Source organism: Erythrolamprus reginae, chromosome 1 (genome assembly GCF_031021105.1).
Source record: "Erythrolamprus reginae isolate rEryReg1 chromosome 1, rEryReg1.hap1, whole genome shotgun sequence".
NCBI lineage: Eukaryota > Metazoa > Chordata > Lepidosauria > Squamata > Dipsadidae > Erythrolamprus > Erythrolamprus reginae.
This window is the reverse complement of record NC_091950.1, coordinates 298,949,575-298,966,585: the sequence shown is the minus strand read 5'-3', so window position 1 is coordinate 298,966,585 and position 17,011 is coordinate 298,949,575. Positions and strand designations below refer to the sequence as shown.

At 38.6% G+C, this 17,011-nt stretch overlaps 1 protein-coding gene across 1 annotated transcript in view; it reads right to left on the bottom strand.

Annotated features, from left to right (window-relative positions):
• Positions 1-490: 490 nt before the first annotated feature.
• The window catches only part of FIG4 (FIG4 phosphoinositide 5-phosphatase), a 100,330-nt gene continuing 83,809 nt past the window's right edge, over positions 491-17,011 (bottom strand). The window contains exons 20-23 of the mRNA XM_070733336.1: positions 14,767-14,965; positions 7,276-7,358; positions 5,166-5,252; positions 491-916 (exon numbers count right to left, since the gene is read on the bottom strand). Of these exons, the coding sequence (XP_070589437.1) occupies positions 739-916; positions 5,166-5,252; positions 7,276-7,358; positions 14,767-14,965 (547 nt within the window). The 3' untranslated portion in view covers positions 491-738. The remainder of the gene's footprint in view (positions 917-5,165; positions 5,253-7,275; positions 7,359-14,766; positions 14,966-17,011) is intronic.

Genomic DNA, 17,011 nt, shown 5'->3' with positions numbered 1-17,011 from the left:
AAGGCACACGCTGCCAAAAAGCTGACTTTGGCAGCAAAATCAGTTGTTTGTTGGCAGGAGAAAAAATTCATCCCGTTGCTCAGTGCATTATTTTCTGGAGAATCCTGACACTTACCATAATCCCCTTTAATTATTAAAACATCAACTGGGTGGGTTTTTTGGTAAATCAATTTTGCCAGATCTAGAGCATCTTTTTCTTATTGCTTCTGTAATGAAGCATTTTTTAAAAAACCAAATAGGCCAGAAATATATTAGAAGTTACTTTATAATGGACATGTTTTTAGATCTTTTTAGGTATTTGCTGGGACTTTGGCCACGTATAAAAGTTGAAGTAGAGTTTAATTTGATGGCAACTTTTCACTCTCTATGTCAAAGTGTCCATATAAATTTGCTTATGGATGTCTATATTTAAGTATTCATTAGATTTGTATGCCGCCCCTCTCCAAAGACATATATAGTATGTGTAAATGCTTACATCTGTACACAATACTGCTTTTCAAAATCTTTAATATTCACAATCCTTCTCAAAGATTATATTCAGTTCTTTTTTAAACTAATAATTCACACTTGAAGTTACTTGTATTAGTACCACAAAGCAATTAAACATAAGTCATCTGTCCTCCTTGGAGTTGTGTAGAAGAGGCATTCAAAGTTCTTTCCTCCTAACTTTCCTTGCAAGATCTATCTAATATTCATCAGAGTTACATTCAGAAGAGATTCAGTACTGGCATTTTTTTTTCATAGGTATCTATTCCTAATATACTCTCGGTATAGGAAGATGTCATCTTTTCCCAAAGGCTGCATAATACCCTTGCTTGCTTGGATGTGAGCATGAAAAATCTCAATAGATTTCCTGTCCACTTTAGGTGGCTGGACTTCATAAATGTTGTCTTGAGAGAAAGCAGAGATAGGTGTTCTGTGAAAAGTAAATAAAATAAAATGAATCAGGAGAAATTTCAAAAGAGACTAATCAGAAATTTCCCTTAATATAAAAAAAGTGAGTGGTGTATGCCATACATGTTTTAGTATCCGCTGCGTGACATTATTACATATTTTCAAACACTACACAAACTATCTGCTACTGAATTGCAACACACAAAATTTCAGCATGCAGAAAAGAAAGAAAGGATGTAGTCACACAAAGAACTCAAAAGAATTTGCCTATTGCTAATGAAATGGAAAGATACGTCCCAACACTTTTCAGGAATCTTCTGGCTGCTACAGCCTCTTATGGCCCTGGAACATAAGCTGATTGCTTAGTCTATTTATTGGTTATTAATTTAATTAATTAGTAATCAGAGGGAAACATTATTATGTGATCTGTTTAACGGATAGCAAAATTGGCAGAACCTCACTAATAATCTAATTTGATTAAAGATTTAATCAAAGATTAAAGATGCAAGATTTAACAGTAATACTTAGGAGTGGGTTCCAGATTCTTCTACTGCCGGTTCACTCAGAGATGTGTTGTCTGGGCGCGCATGTTGCACGCAGTCCTTAAACAAAACTTCTGCACATGCAGAGAATCAAAAAACAAGATGGCACTGCCTATGGTGCCAAGAGAACCAGCTCAGGCAGACCTTCGTCACTACCAGTTCCAGCTACCCAGACCGCCAAGAATCCACTCTATAGAACCAGTCCAAACCGGCAAGAATCCACTTATGATAATGCTAGCTTTTCTGTTTCCCTATTTTTTGCTACAATTAAGAATGGTCTCTTAAGGCAGTGATTTTCAACCTTTTTTGAGCCGCGGCACATTTTTTACATTTACAAAACCATGGGGCACATTGAGGGGGGGGGGCGCTAAAAAAAGTTTGGACAAAAAAATTCTCTCTTCCTCCCTTTCGCTCTACAGTATTTCTCTCTCCCTCTTTCTCTCCGTCTTTTTTTTCTCTCTCTCTCTCCATCCCTCTTTCTCTCTTCCTTCTTTCCTCTTTTTTGCTCTCTTTCTCTCTCCCTCCCTACTTTCCTCTATATCTTTCTCTCTCCCACCTTCCCTCCCTCTCTTTATCTCTCTCTCTCTTGCTTTCTTTCTTTCTCTCTCTCTCGCTTTCTTTCTCTCTTGTTTTCTTTCTCTCTCTTGCTCTTTCTTTCTCTCTCTCTCTCTTTCTCTTGTTTTCTTTCTCTCTCAGAGCTTCGCGGCACACCTGACCATGTCTCGTGGCACACTAGTGTGCCACGGCACACTGGTTGAAAAACATTGTCTTAAGGTACTTAAACTTATGTTTATTTATTTTGTTTATCTTAATTTGATGAAGTCTGACAAATGTTGAGTGCAATTTCATTTCGCTGTTCAGTAGAAATTTAGATGTTGGAATGAGACTGTAGGGACCAGTTCATATTGCTGCTTCACCATGGAACTGGAGGCAACTTTGGAGGAGGAATTAACTCTCCCCCAATCAACTTAAGTGTTATCATCTAGTTAAAATAAACAGAAACTTCTTTGCACAGTAGTGAGCTGTTGAAGAAAGGTGGGACATATAAAAGACAAACAATGGCATAATAATAGTAATGGTATAAAATCTAATTCATTATTCTGCTTATGCAACTACTTTAGTCAATAGAAGGGGGGCAGGTAATCATTCCTCCTTTGCCACTCCTGCCATAACTAAAAATTGACTCTGAAGGCTTAGGGACTAGTTCAAAACCAATTTTGGTGAAAGGAGTATGTGTAGGAAGAGAAACTTCTCTTGTGTTAAGTTGAGCAGATATTTATCATCTCTTTTTTCTACAACACCCCCCACCCCCCACCCCCACCCCCGTGTTCCTCATCTTTCATGTGTCATCTTTCATCTTCAGTGTAAACATGGCAGACATCTCTTTTCTATTTTTCAATCTTTCTATTTGGGGACTTTCACTTCTATGCAGCATTCTACTATATTTCATCTGTTTCATTACTGTGATCATGTGATGTCCTACCATGGCTCTATAGTGGCTTTGCTGTGATCCCACATGTAAGCCAAACTCTCTTAATTGTCTGGTTTCCTATTAGGTTTCTATTCTTACATTTAAGTACACAATATGTTATTAATTTTGCTCTTCTGATCCAACCATTCAAAAGTCTTCAAAAGATTCTGCTTTTCATCTTTGGCATTCTGGACATTAGGAACTGCCTACTGACACCACCTATTACTTTACTATTCTATAGGTCCATTTCATGAAAACACTGTGAACTCTTAATGTTCAAAATAACTAGCAGTCAATAACGTAGGTTTGTACAGATTGTCCATTGTCTTACAAAGTAAAAGTGTAAATTATAATTCTGTTCCTCCAAGAAATCCAGTGTTACTTTTTTTTAAAAAAGTATCATTTTAATGTTTACTAGTTATTTTATTAAATACAAAAAAGACCAAGACCAATCCGGGACAGTCATTGGGTCCAAATGTTTTGTCTTCTGAGCTTTTGAATTCATATTTTGGTGGTGTAGTGGTTAGAGTGCAGTATTGCAAGCTGCTTCTGATGACTGATGACTGTAGTTCACCGGTTCAAATCTCACCAGGCTAAAGGTTGACTCAGCCTTCCATCCTTCCGAGGTGGGTAAAATGAGGACCCAGATTGTTGGGGGCGATATGCTAACTCTGTAAACCGCTTAGAGAGGGCTGTAAAGCACTGTGAAGTGGTATATAAGAGCTCTTGCTATGCAGGAGTCCATCTTCAGGGAACTTCTTTCTAGCCTAGACAGAAGTTGACTAGAGATAAGTTATCTGAAGATGGGGTCCAGTATGAGTCCAAAAGCTCGGAAAACAAAATCTCTGGTCCCAGTGACCGACCCAGATGGGATACCACTACATTACCCTGGGAATTAAGGTATTTTCACTTTAATTGATGACAAAAAGACTATTATTATTATTATTATTATTATTATTATTATTATTATTATTATTATTATCATCATCATCATCATCATCATCATCATCATCATCATTCGCTTTTATTCATTCAACCTGAAACTCAATAAACTGAACATTTTAAAAAATATCACAAATACAACTGACTGGTGCTAATGATTGATACGGCTTGCTGCCAATGTCCTCGGTGTTAACCAAGTGTCTTCTTAAAATATTTGATGTTCCGAGTAGAACAGTTTTTTACAGTTCTACTGGTATTATTGCAGGAAACTGCAATTTCTTGATGTCTTTTGTGAAATTCTTGGACATAGTACCAAGTGCCCTGATGACAGTGGGTATCACTGTAACATGTTTCATTTATAGCCAGTTTCAATGGCCAGGCCATGATATTTTGTAATTTTTTCCAGTTCTTTTTCTTCAACTCTGGTGTCGCCTAGTATAGCGATATCAATAAACTGTACTCTTCAGCCATGATATCTGGCATGTTGTGTTCCAAATGATGATCTGTCTGTATTCAAAAGTCCCACAAGATCTTCACTGTTTCATTTTCGGTAACTTTGTGCTCTCCTGACTTTTCGGATACAGGTATGCCATATTTTTTACAAAATGACCAGTGGACTACGTTGCTAAATTAGACTAGTGGACTAATTTAGCAACTTGATCATGTCTAGCTTTGTAATTAGTTTGCACGATTTTGCTGCACTCATATATTAAGTGTGAAAAAGTTTCAACTTTGTTGTTGCTAAGTTCGTAGTTTGGATTGTCAGTGGATTATTGTATCTTCACTTTCATTTATTATTACTATTACTATTACTACTACTTTTATTATTATGACGGTACCAGGAGACGTCAGAGTGGAAGAAAAAGAACTGGGGAAAAAATCACAAAATATTATGACTTGGCCATTGAAACTACACTATTATGGATGAAACATGTAACAGTGATACCCACTGTCATCGGGGCACTTGGTACTATGTCCAAGAATTTTACAAAATACATCAAGAAATTACAGCTTCCTGCAATAACACCAGCGAAACTATAAAAAAACTGCACTACTCAGAACATCGTATATCTTAGGAAGGTACTTGGTTGATACTTAGGATGCTGGCAGCAACCTGTATCAACCATTAGGACCTGTCAATTGTGTTTGTGATGCATTTCAGTTGACTGAGTTTCATGTTTAATGAATAAAGGAAACAACTAAATAAATAACTAAATAACAACAACAACCATGATGATGATGATGATAAATGAGAAAAAGATTAGAAAGAACTTTTGAAACATTTTAAATAGACAGATTGAGCATGCCATACTTACAAATTTATAACTCCATCTACGTTTTTAGGAGAGAAAGTTTGGGAACTTTTTTCATGCTTCTGTTGACTCTGTCCCAACTGAACAAACCTATGAACAGAGACAGAACAAGCACACTGGAAAACAAACTGTCTGAAATAATGAAAATAATATGTTTCTTGCAGACTTTGTAAGAGTCATATATCAGTAAGGGACATCAAGTTCCATTAACGGCAGCTTTAAAATACAATATCCTTTCTTTGAAGTTAATTTGTGAGTGAGTAATGGAGAAGTTCAAATACTTTTAGGCTAGTGTAGTTACATTTGAGGGTCTTCATAGCTTTCTTTTCACTAAAAGCCAAATACATTTTATTGAAAAGATCACAGAGTAAATAAAGACAACTTTTCACTATTAACATGCTAATGTACAAAGGTGAGACTTATATTTATTAGATCTCTAACCCATGCACATAGTATATATCTTACATGCAGAAATATATATGCATTCTTTCCCAAGAAAGAACATTCCTAGTAAGAATGAGAGAATTGGAGAAGTCTTTATATGAACACTATCTCGGCAATTCACATTGAACTAGACTTAATGTCCAAAAGCTTAGATATTGCCAGTAATTGGTTCCAATGAGCCCTATTATCAAGCAGGCTAAAAAATACCATACTCTAGCTCCATGCTGTTACAGCACCAGGCTTAAAAATACCAGCATTAGCAGAAAGGTGCAATATCTATTGGAGTCTTCCTTATTCTTTTCCATACATTACTGTGAAATCCATAGAGAATGGAGATTTGCTCTTAATAACAAGAAACAAGATGAGTGATGTGCCATGCAATAGATGGCAGAGCTCGGTATCACTTGTCAGGCATTTTAAGACAGAGCTAGAGTGGCTAGCATCTTGGATTTAAGACTATGTAAACCAAGATTTAAAATTACATTTAGCAACACAACTAATTTTGTTATCTATCTTGTTTTATACTGCTGTTTTAAATAAAAAATGATTAAGAATGATGTTGATAACCACCACCCATACTTTTTACTTCCAGATTTTCTGGGAGAGACATTTTTTTAAAAAGAAGATATATGAATTTATTTTAAAGATACACAATTAAACAATCTCTTAATGATCTATACCAGAGATGGTGAACCTATGCCATGTGTGCCACAGGTGGCATGCAGAACCCTGTCGGCGGGCATGCGAGCTGTCACCAAGCTCAGCTCCACCAAGCATCTGTAAGCACCTCCCGCCAACCAGCTAATTTTTTGATAATTGCCATGCATGCATTGAGGACAGGGTGCATGCAGGAGATGCGCGTGCATGTGTGGGAGTGGGGTCACACATACATGCAGGGGATGGGGGAGGACAGGGAGATGGATGCCCCTCCACGGCCCGATTTTGGATGCTGCAAGGAGACCTTGTAGGCCCAAAACAGGGTGTGGGGGATGCACTCCACCTGGGGCCTGTTTTTGGTCCCAAGAGGCTGCAGAAAGGCCTGCTAGGCCCAAAACAAAGGATGGAGCAGGCAGAATTCCCTTGGGTACCATTTGTTGGGGGTCAAGGGAAAGGGGGAGGGTTTGCCTTCTCTTTCTGCTCAAGATCCCCATGGACAATTAATGGGCCACTGTGTGACACAGAATGCTCGATGGGCTTTGGCCTGATTCAACATGGCTCTTCTTATGTTCTTATGGCAGTGTGGCATGGCCCCCCCACAACTCATTTTTGGTCCCAGGAGATCACAGGGAGGCCTGTTAGGTGCAAAGCAGGGAGTGGGGCCATATGAGCATGCATGAAAATTCAGGGGGAACACAGGGCGGGTCCTGCATACATGCCCCAGGTGCTGGATTAGCATGAAGGGTCGTATGCACATACACGGGGCAGTAGGGCGCATGGGGGTGTTGCGCACACATTGTATTATGGTTGTCAGCATGCAATGAGAAAATGCTTAGCCATCACAGATCTATACCCAGTAACCTAAGCAAATTAAGCAGTCTGTGAATTCTTTCACCGAGGTGAGTACAATGTAAGTGTGAATACTTCTGGTTGAAACATCTCTATTTACCCCCCCCCCCCCAAATATTTAATTTTGCTTTCTTTAGACATTGTCAAGGTAATAAAAACCTACCTTGTATATATGCTGAAATCGTCCTCTGAAGGCGATTCTGAAAGATTAATTCCATAGACATCTTTGGTAGGCTGCACTATGTTCTGAAACAAAGCAACATAAAATCTTAGGGGCATGCATGTGACGAAGGTGAGACATGGCAAAGCATCTGAACGAGCAGAACCAACTCAATGGCATGACCAGGCTGCTATTTCTGCCAGGTCAGATAATCAGTCCCTAGTTTTACTACCAGTTCTAGCGAACCAATCCAAACCGTGAAGAACCCACCTATGCTACATTAGCCTTAGAGCATATGTTACCACAGTGTCAATTATGCTGTGCAGAAATGATGTTTCCTGCCAATTTTCATTTCAAGCTGAGACTGAATGAAAATAATGAATCTCACTGGTTCCCAGCCTCTTGTCTAGCCATTTCTACTCTATAATTAAAAACACCAACCATTTTTCTCACCAGAGAAAGGAAGGGAGATCTCCCTGCATACATGCTTCTAGCCACACTTGAAGGAAAGCATCTTTCATCAGGAATATTCCTTTTGAGACAAAGTTATATATCCGGTATATCTGGGTTTGCAGGTAACAGTCCAGAGTCCTGGTAAAGATTTGGCTTCATTCATTTATAAAGCAATTTTTTTATTAGAACTTTCTTCAGTGTCATGGTAGCAATTACACTGTTATCCCTTGTGTAAGAACCAGGTTAACATGTTCGGTATTTCTAGGTTTTTGTCAGATTGGCCTCAGAGATTAGGCCAGTGATGGTGAACCTGTAGCGCACAGAATCATATCTGCCGACACACGAGCCATTGCCCAAGCTCAGTTCCAGCGTGCATGTGCGTGCCAGCCAGCAGATTTTCGGCTGTCATGGAAGTTCTGGGAGGACATTTTCTGCTTCTTGGGGGCCTCTGAGGGGTGGGGGACGGAGTTTTCACCCTCTCCAGGCTCCAGGGAAGTCTCTGGAGCCTAGGGAGGGCAAAAAACAGGCCTACCAGGCCCACCAGAAGTTGGGAAATTGACTATTTCTGGCATCTCGAGGGCCTCCGGGCGGGCACGGGAGGCCATTTTTGCCTTCCCTAGGCATTGAATTATGGGTGTGGGCACTTGCACCTGCACGATAGCGGGTACACACATGCTTTCGGCATCTGAGGGAAAAAAGGTACACCATTGTTGGAATAGGCTCTTCTTATATTCTTATGCTGTTTTTCTGATTTAATCACCCTCTAAATGCTTCCACCACCCCCTTTATGATATAGTTAAATAGCTTCAATCCTACAAAGTCAATCCAGTTGGCTCCTGATCTCAAGACCTCTCAGTCTCCTCTCAACTTTCCATCCCCACTTCATTTATCATACTCAGCAAGAAATATATATTTGCTCCAACTAAAGAACTTTCAAGCATGGTTGCCTGGGCTATCCTATGCTTCTCCAATGTCGTTGTAGTGTGAATGAAACTGAACTCTGCTCCCACCAAGTACCACAAGCTGGAATGTTTGATGCACAGCTATAATATCTGCATCTCCAGCTTCCTCACAAGAGAAAGAGAAGATTCAATGAAGACTGAGGGAAGCTGCAAATATGGCTGTGATAAGAGACTGCAATTTATAGGCACTTCTGGCATTTTAAAGTGATTTCAGAGCTAGGCAAGGTCATCAGGACAAGAGTATAAATCTAGCTCTAGTGATATTTACTACCCTGTATAAAGGGAGTGAAAAAGAATTAAGGCTATTGGGTTTGATTTTCAGAATGCAGAATAACAGAGATTTTGGAAGTCTTCTAGTCCAACTCCCTGTTCAAGCAGGAAACCTTATATCATTTCAGACAAATGGCTGTCTAATCTCTTCTTAAAAACCTCCAATGAGGAAGCGCTCACAACTTATGAAGGCAAACTGTTCTATGGATTAATTGTTCTCACTGTCAAGAAATTTCTCCTTACTTATAGGTTGATAAGTTTCCATCCGTTACTCTTTGTCTTGCCTTCAAGGTGCTTTGGAGAATAGGCAGTTTCCCTTTTCTGTGACAATCCTTCAAATATTCATTCATTCATTCATTCATTCATTCATTCATTCATTCATTCATTCATTCATTCATTCAATTTTTATGCCGCCCTTCTCCTTAGACTCAGGGCAGCTTACAATATGTTAGCGATAGCACTTTTTAACAGAGCCAGCATATTGCCCCCACAATCCGGGTCCTCATTTTACCCACCTCGGAAGGATGGAAGGCTGAGTCAACCTTGAGCCGGTGATGAGATTTGAACCGCTGACCTTCAGATCTACAGTCAGCTTCAGTGGCCTGCAGTACAGCACTCTACCTGCTGCGCCACCCCGGCTCTTGGAAGATATTGGAAGACTGTCACTCTAGTCCTTCCTTTCATTAGACTAGACATACCCAGTTCCTGCAATCGTTCATTATGTTTTAGCCTCTAACTACCTAATCTTTTTTGTTGCTCTTCTATACATCTTTTCCAATGACTTAATATCTTTTTTATATCACAGTGACCAAAACTGGATGCACTATTCCAGGTGTGGTCTTACCAAAGTAGTATATAGTGGTACTAATATTTTACATGATCTTCATACTATTACTCAGTTGATACAGTGTAGATTGCATTGGTTTCTTTGGCAGCTGTGGCATACTACTGGCTAATAATTCAATGGTTGTCCATTAGGACTCTCAGATCTCTCTGTTATTGTTCTTTCTTTACTATAGAAGAAGCTACTAATTAGAATGCAAGAGCTTGCGTGAGACAGGTTATCTAGACATTGGTACTACACTATATCTTAAACCCTATGGAGAGACAGTATTTGAATATTTTGATGTCAGAGACCCAAAACAAGAGCTTCTTTACTCCATTTCACACACAAACTCTTATTTCCATCTTTGCAACATCTTCCAACACACCTGAAAGATAAATTTTACAGAGAGAACCCTAAATACTTCTGAAAAAACCTAAGAGGCCTGAGACCATCACAAGCAAGCAAATGAGGACAGAACATGTCCAATTAAGCAGGTAATTCTGAAATGCATCAGAAGAAAAGAAAATTAATAGAATCCCAAGTATGGGAGAATTACCATATTAAATCATACATGATTAGCTATTTAAAATCTTTCATAGGAGTGTACTGCATTTCAACATTATGATGCCAATTCTACTTTTTAAAAACAAGGGACTTTTTTTCCAAATGCTAGAAGAAAAACAGGGTAGGCTACTTGGGAATTTTAGGATCTCTGAATAGATATAAATAATCTGGAGTTAAACTGTTGTAGAAACCTGCTTTTAGGAAGAGACACATGTGTCTCTGAATATTATACAGGAAAATTAGATGCTACATCTGAGATTTGTAATACTTTTATTGATTTTCAAAAGGAATTGTCATTGTTTAAAATAAGTATAAATTGGTTCAAATGTTACAGTACAGTGCATGTGTCAACACTACAAGTGTTATCATTACCCAAATTATTTTGTGGGACTTTTTTGCGTTTTTAAATTACTGGAACAATTATTTTCCTTTGTCTCTTGCATGTTCCCATAAGTCCCCCATGACTCATTTTTTTCTCCAGATACAAGTCTGAAGGGCAGAGAAGATGAGCCAGCCAGGCAATGGAGCAAGGTTAATTTTGTGCCATACTGTCAAGAACAGATAGGTGTTTAAGTGAGAAAGTAATGGCCAGCATTCATGGCAAGCCAACAGACAAGAAGGCAAGAGAACAAAGATCAGGATGTAACATTTCAGGATTATATAGGGGGAAAATGTATGAAATAAGTGTATCTTATACATTTTTGTAATAGTGTCTTCAGGCCATAAGATCTATGGTGAAAGGTAAAGCAGCCTTCACATAGAGAAGGAGAAAACAGAAATAGGAAAATAGGAAAGTGAAATGAAATAAGAAATAACTAAAAGAAAAAGAACAGTAAATATAAGAACACAAAGAACAGCAGAGATGAGTAAGTAATAACCAAAATGTTTTTCAGAGGTATTAGTGAATGAAAAGGAACAGGAATGTATAAGCAGAAACAGGACATGTAATGTATGAATTTATATAAAAAAAACTTTCTTCATTTATGTGTGTTAATGCTACAATCCACAAAATAACAAATTAGTGCTGTTCATTTTTTTCTTTTTTCTGATCTAGTACTCTTCATTAGATATCTAGAGTCAGTTTTCTTCATATTGGAAATATCTGTAGGACACACTTAATCGTAAATGCTAGTTAGCACAAATCCACGTGGCTGCTGGTTCCTATCTGAACAATCAGCTTAATTCCAATTCTGCATGGGGCTTTTTTTTTCCAGTAGAGTGTGCTGGATGAAAGCTAGATTACCAAACTACAGCTGTGTTCTCTAGACAGCTCCAGCCAAAAACATCTTCATTTTGCTTTTCATCAACACATGTAATTTTAAACAAACCATGGTCAATTAATTTGCTAGCCCTGCTCCTAGGAGTGAGGAAAGAGTGGCATTAAGAACATTAGGGCTCCTTAAGCGTGACATGATATATTTCTATCAGTGATCAGGATTCCAGAAAAAAGGGGGGAAATCAATTATCACAAAACACATACTCAACACAAAGCATTTACTATTAATCAATTTAGAGCATTTCCAATAATTAGCAATGTATGTGACAGAAAAGAACCTTGCAATCTTCTTTATAGTCTCAGAGTACTGGTCTCAGAGCAAAAGAATGAAATCCTCCTCTAGTTTTTCTAGGCATCTACCTAGAAGCAAAGTAGTGACTTTGGGACTAAGATTGGAGTAAAAGGAATTAAGAGGCACAGCTCAACACTCATGTTGCTATCTAATTTCCATAGCAACTCAAGCTCTGGGGATGCTTTCTCTTCGAAAGCACTTAGGGAAGAGAACTAGAAATGGGCCAATAGTTGTTGAGGTTGTGTATTAGAAGGATCCCACAAATAATCTGCAATAAATGAAGATTTTCCCATTCATTCACAACTTCTGCAATTACAGCCATGCAAAATCAAAGCAGGTAAAAGAGCAGCAGTGAGAAAGAGTCTATGTGTGAATATTCAAATGCACACCTCCAAAGAGATGGTATGGTTTTTTCAGAAGAAAGGGCTAAAATATTTAATATCCCACGGATATGAGAATATTATGCTACATACTCAACCAAACCTCCCCCTTGGCCTCTAAAAGAGAGAATAAACTTTCAAATTTAAATGTAAACGTGTTCACATTAATTTAAAAATAAATAAAGTAAATAACATTACTAAATGTAAATGTTTAATATTTAGATATTAGATGAACCCCATACTTGAGGGCAATCTGCTTAGTATAAGAACACGGTTTGACCCTGACTTTTTATCACTAATTACAATTTGAACATATTACAGTTCTCCAAATTTGGGGATCACAATATCAAATACAGTGGTACCTCGACTTAAGAACTTAATTCATTCCGTGACCAGGTTCTTAAGTAGAAAAGTTTGTAAGTAGAAGCAATTTTTCCCATAGGAATCAATGTAAAAGCAAATAATGTGTGCAAACCCATTAGGAAAGAAATAAAAGCTCGGAATTTGGGTGGAAGGAGGAGGAGGAAGAAGAGGAGGAGGAAAGTCGCTGCTGAAGGAAGAAGGTGAGGTGAGGGGAATCCAAAGAATCCAATACTTTAAGGCTTTTAAAAAAAGATAGACTCTGAGGCGGCGAGGAGGAGCATGCGCCTCCTATACACCCAATGCGAGGCTGCCTTCCATACACTGCGCCAGAGAGAGAAACACAGGTGGGCGAGAGGGGGAGCACCACCAAAAGGCTCTTCTGGCAGCCCAGAAAAGCCCGAGATGCCTGGGATTATAGGGGGAATGGTAGGAGACTGGCTGGACCTTCGTGTTGCTCTCAAATTTCCTGGGAAATTTTTCTGGGCTCAGGTTCTTAGATAGAAAATAGTTCTTAAGAAGAGGCAAAAAAAATCTTGAACACCCTGTTCTTATCTTAAAAAGTTCTTAAGTAGAGGCGTTCTTAAGTAGAAGTACCACTGTACTGTTAATCTGATTAAATACAAAACTAAAAGCAAAAATGTTTGGACCTGAAAATAAACAAGTATCCAGTGCAGCTCATGCAGCAGAGATTACATCATGGGTCCTCAAACTATGGCCCATGCATCCCATGCAGCCCGCCAAAGCCATTAATACACCCCACGCAGGACCACGAGGCTGCCCTGCTCACATCACCATGCTCATCCCACCCTTTGGCCAAGCACAAGCCTTACCGGCATGAGCCCTGCGGGCTGGAACTGAAAGTTAAGGCCAACAATTTTGGCCTGCAGAGACACACAGATGCCCCAGGAGGCAAAATAAATGGGCCATTTTTGCCTGTTTTTGGCCTGCAGAATGCTGCTGGAGGCAGGGGAGGTGAAAAACGGGGTGCACATTTTCAATGTCTGAAAACAGCCTGTTTTTCCCCTATCCGCTTCCAGAAAATAAAGAGAGACAGAAAGAGAGAGAGAGGGAGGGAGGGAGAAAGAAAGAGAGAGAGAGAAAGAGCAGGAGAAAGAGAGGGAGAGATAGAGTTCTCAATCTCCTTGAAGCTGAGAAGAATTGCTGCAAAATGAGTTTTTTTGAAGTGGACCTAGATTCCTAAACAATTGAAAACATGATCTAGTAAAAAGAAAAGTCAAATAAAACACTTCCAGGAGCAAAACAAATTAAAGTTTAATTTGACGTGCATTATTTAACAAATTGTTAAATTGATCGCGCCCATCTAGTCACATGATCTAGCCACGCCCACCCAGCCAGTCCAGCCCACCAACAATTTGAGGGACAATGAATGGGCCTCCTGTTTAAAAAGTTTGAGGAAGATGGTAAACCCCCACCCACGGCCTCAACTATGGCTTGAATTCCCAATCTGGCCAGCAGTATAAAATCCTTCCTGTATATCATCTTTTGAAAGACAAGGCACATTTTGATCTTTGATCCTCCATACAGTTGTGCTCTGAACTTTTCCTTGTACAACCATAAATGTCTAAGTTGTGCTGAAATAAAATTGCCAAGATGCCTCACCTTATTGTGTTTACATATCTTCATTAACATCACCAGATATTGAAGCATTATAATGGTAGTGAATCAGTCTGCACAAGGGTATCATCTGGCTAAATTAATATTCCTATTTGAAAATGTAGTATTAAGCTATATTTCTATATTAAGCCAATATTCTATTAATCCATTTTTCACTCCTGGCTGAATTACATAGTTTAATTTAAAACACTGATACATATCAAGTACTTCACGGTATATTTTCTGCATGAAATCTAATCAGTTGCACAATCCCTTTTAAAATTGCTTTTTAAGTACTCCATCTGCTTTCCGAGGTCCCTCCTCAGTGTTTTTAGTTTGGTTTTATCTTCTTGTGATTACCATTGTATCTTAGAGGGGGGAAATGTCTCTAATGTATAGAGAAAATCAGATGTGTAAGTATTCGGTACATATTGAATACAAAGCAGAAGAGCAAATATAAAATTGCCTGTCTTTGTTATACCCCAATTTCTTACTTCAGTTATTTTGGTATTGTCTCCAGTATCTGATATTTTCACAGGTGTTGAACGCTGAGAGGTAGCACCCTCATCTTCTTTATCAGTTCCAGAATCATCCTCAGAGCTGCTGGACACGGCCTCCTCGCTGGGTGGCGGAGGAGCACTTGCAGCTGTTTTACGTTGCAGTACCGTTTCTTCTCCTCGGTTGCTTTTGTTCCTGAGGAAAGACAGAATTGTGAATTCAAGAAACAGAACAAAATATTTTTTTCTTCTTCTCCTTATGTTAACTGGTGCTCGGTTTCTCCTTGATATTTCATCTGAGTCAAAGCTTCCCTTAACCTTTGATTAACATGCCAGAAGTCACACTTTTAAAAACAGATAGACAAGAGCCATACCAAAATCTGACTTAATTTCATTTAAACTTCATAATTTCATTCAACAGTTAATGAACTGAAATGAACAGTAGCTTGTTTCTTAACTAGTCTTTGGTTGTGATTAATAACTACATGTTTCCAAAGTTTATCAAATGTTAAATTTTGATAAAATTTGGAATCATGTTTATCAGTTCACCCAAGGTTTTTGGGGGCGGGGCGGGGGTGGGAAGAGGTGCTGACTATTATCTAGATTCTGTACACTTTTGACACATCGGGGATAGGAGTAAAAATATTTCCCTAAACTTAATAACAGCAATATGAGCCAGAGGATATCCTAAGTAGGAAATACTTGTGGTTTATGTTAATTATTAAACTAAGTGAACATGAGTGGTGGCTGTGGGAAAACATTAATTTAAAATGGAGGTTCTGGAAATGGAACATGTGAACCAGGAGCGGGCTCCTCTTACCTTAATACTGGTGTGCTGCGCCCACATCACCAAGTTTTCCCATCCCCTCACGTGATTTTGCTTTTGTGCATGCACAGGAAGCAAAAAAAAGGGGGGGGGATTCAGGAAAAAAGATGGCGCACACAACAGCCCAGCAAAGACAGTACCGCAACTGCCATGTGCAAATTACGCAACTGGTCGGCCATTACCGTAACAGCAGAGTGGACTGTACTGGTAGGAATCCAACACTGATGTAAGCCCCTGGGACTGCTCTCAGTCTCTCAACAATACATTTTTTACAATGAGAATATCGTTAATAACCCTGATCTAAAAATTAATAAAATATCCAATTTGATCTAACAGTGTCAGCTGACGGGGCTCAAAAACCAGCTATACGTTGTGGAATATTCTCCACAAAGTTTTTCTAGTAAACCACTAAAATACTGGTGGTTAGTAATATTTTAGGTTAAAGAGATTAGAATGGCCCCAAACCTGCTGGCCTTTTGTAATGCTTTATAAACTTGGTTCTGTACCCAAGCCTAGGGCTCTGAGAGTGTTAAGGGCTCCATTTCTTGACTTTACTATCATTTCTACTATTATACTATTTACTGGTTAATTATTTTGGCTGTTGTGTATATTTATTTTGTATGTCTGGGGAAGATTTGGATTCCTCTTTCTTTGAACAGCATTTTACGCAGAGCTTGTGGAAGTGGAAGAATAAGGTAAGTAGTACAAAGATAAGAAGTGCCAGAGGAGAGGAAAGATCAAAATTATCCTGCTTTGACTCTGTTTGGTTTAAGAGGTGGAAAAAGGATAGTCTTGCAAATCTTTAAGTTTATATGAAAGTATAGTATGATATTTTATGGAGAAATCCATGAAGCTTCTGTTAAAGGGGCATTTTGTGCAATGTCTTACTACAGCTATAGTGTTCCAGATCTCAATCTTTACCAACACTTTACCAATACTAAAATAATTTGTTTCCTGATGAATTCTACCTCAAAGAGCTGACAATGACATATAACATTTGTATATGAGCTTTTTCAATTTCTTGAATTTCAATGTTTTTCTAGTAAACCACTAAAATACTGGTGGTTAGTAATATTTTAGGTTAAATAAATAAACTATTCAAACTTGAAAAGCAGGGAGGAGACACCACTATCTCTGATATGCCTCCAGATTGAGATCTGGAACACTATAGCTGCAGTAAGACATTGCACAAAATGCCACTTTAACAGAAGCTTCATGGATTTCTCCATAAAATATCACACTATACTTTCATTCTTTTCACTTGCTAGAGTCCTTGATCCTCTAAGGCTAAATTCTGTTAGGCTTTCTGTTCCAGCTACAACTACAGTTTGTTCTGCCTCTGGGCCATTTGGCTCTCCATGTCATCTATGACTTTGACTACAGATTTTAATCTGAGGTGCAAAACCATTAGAAAAG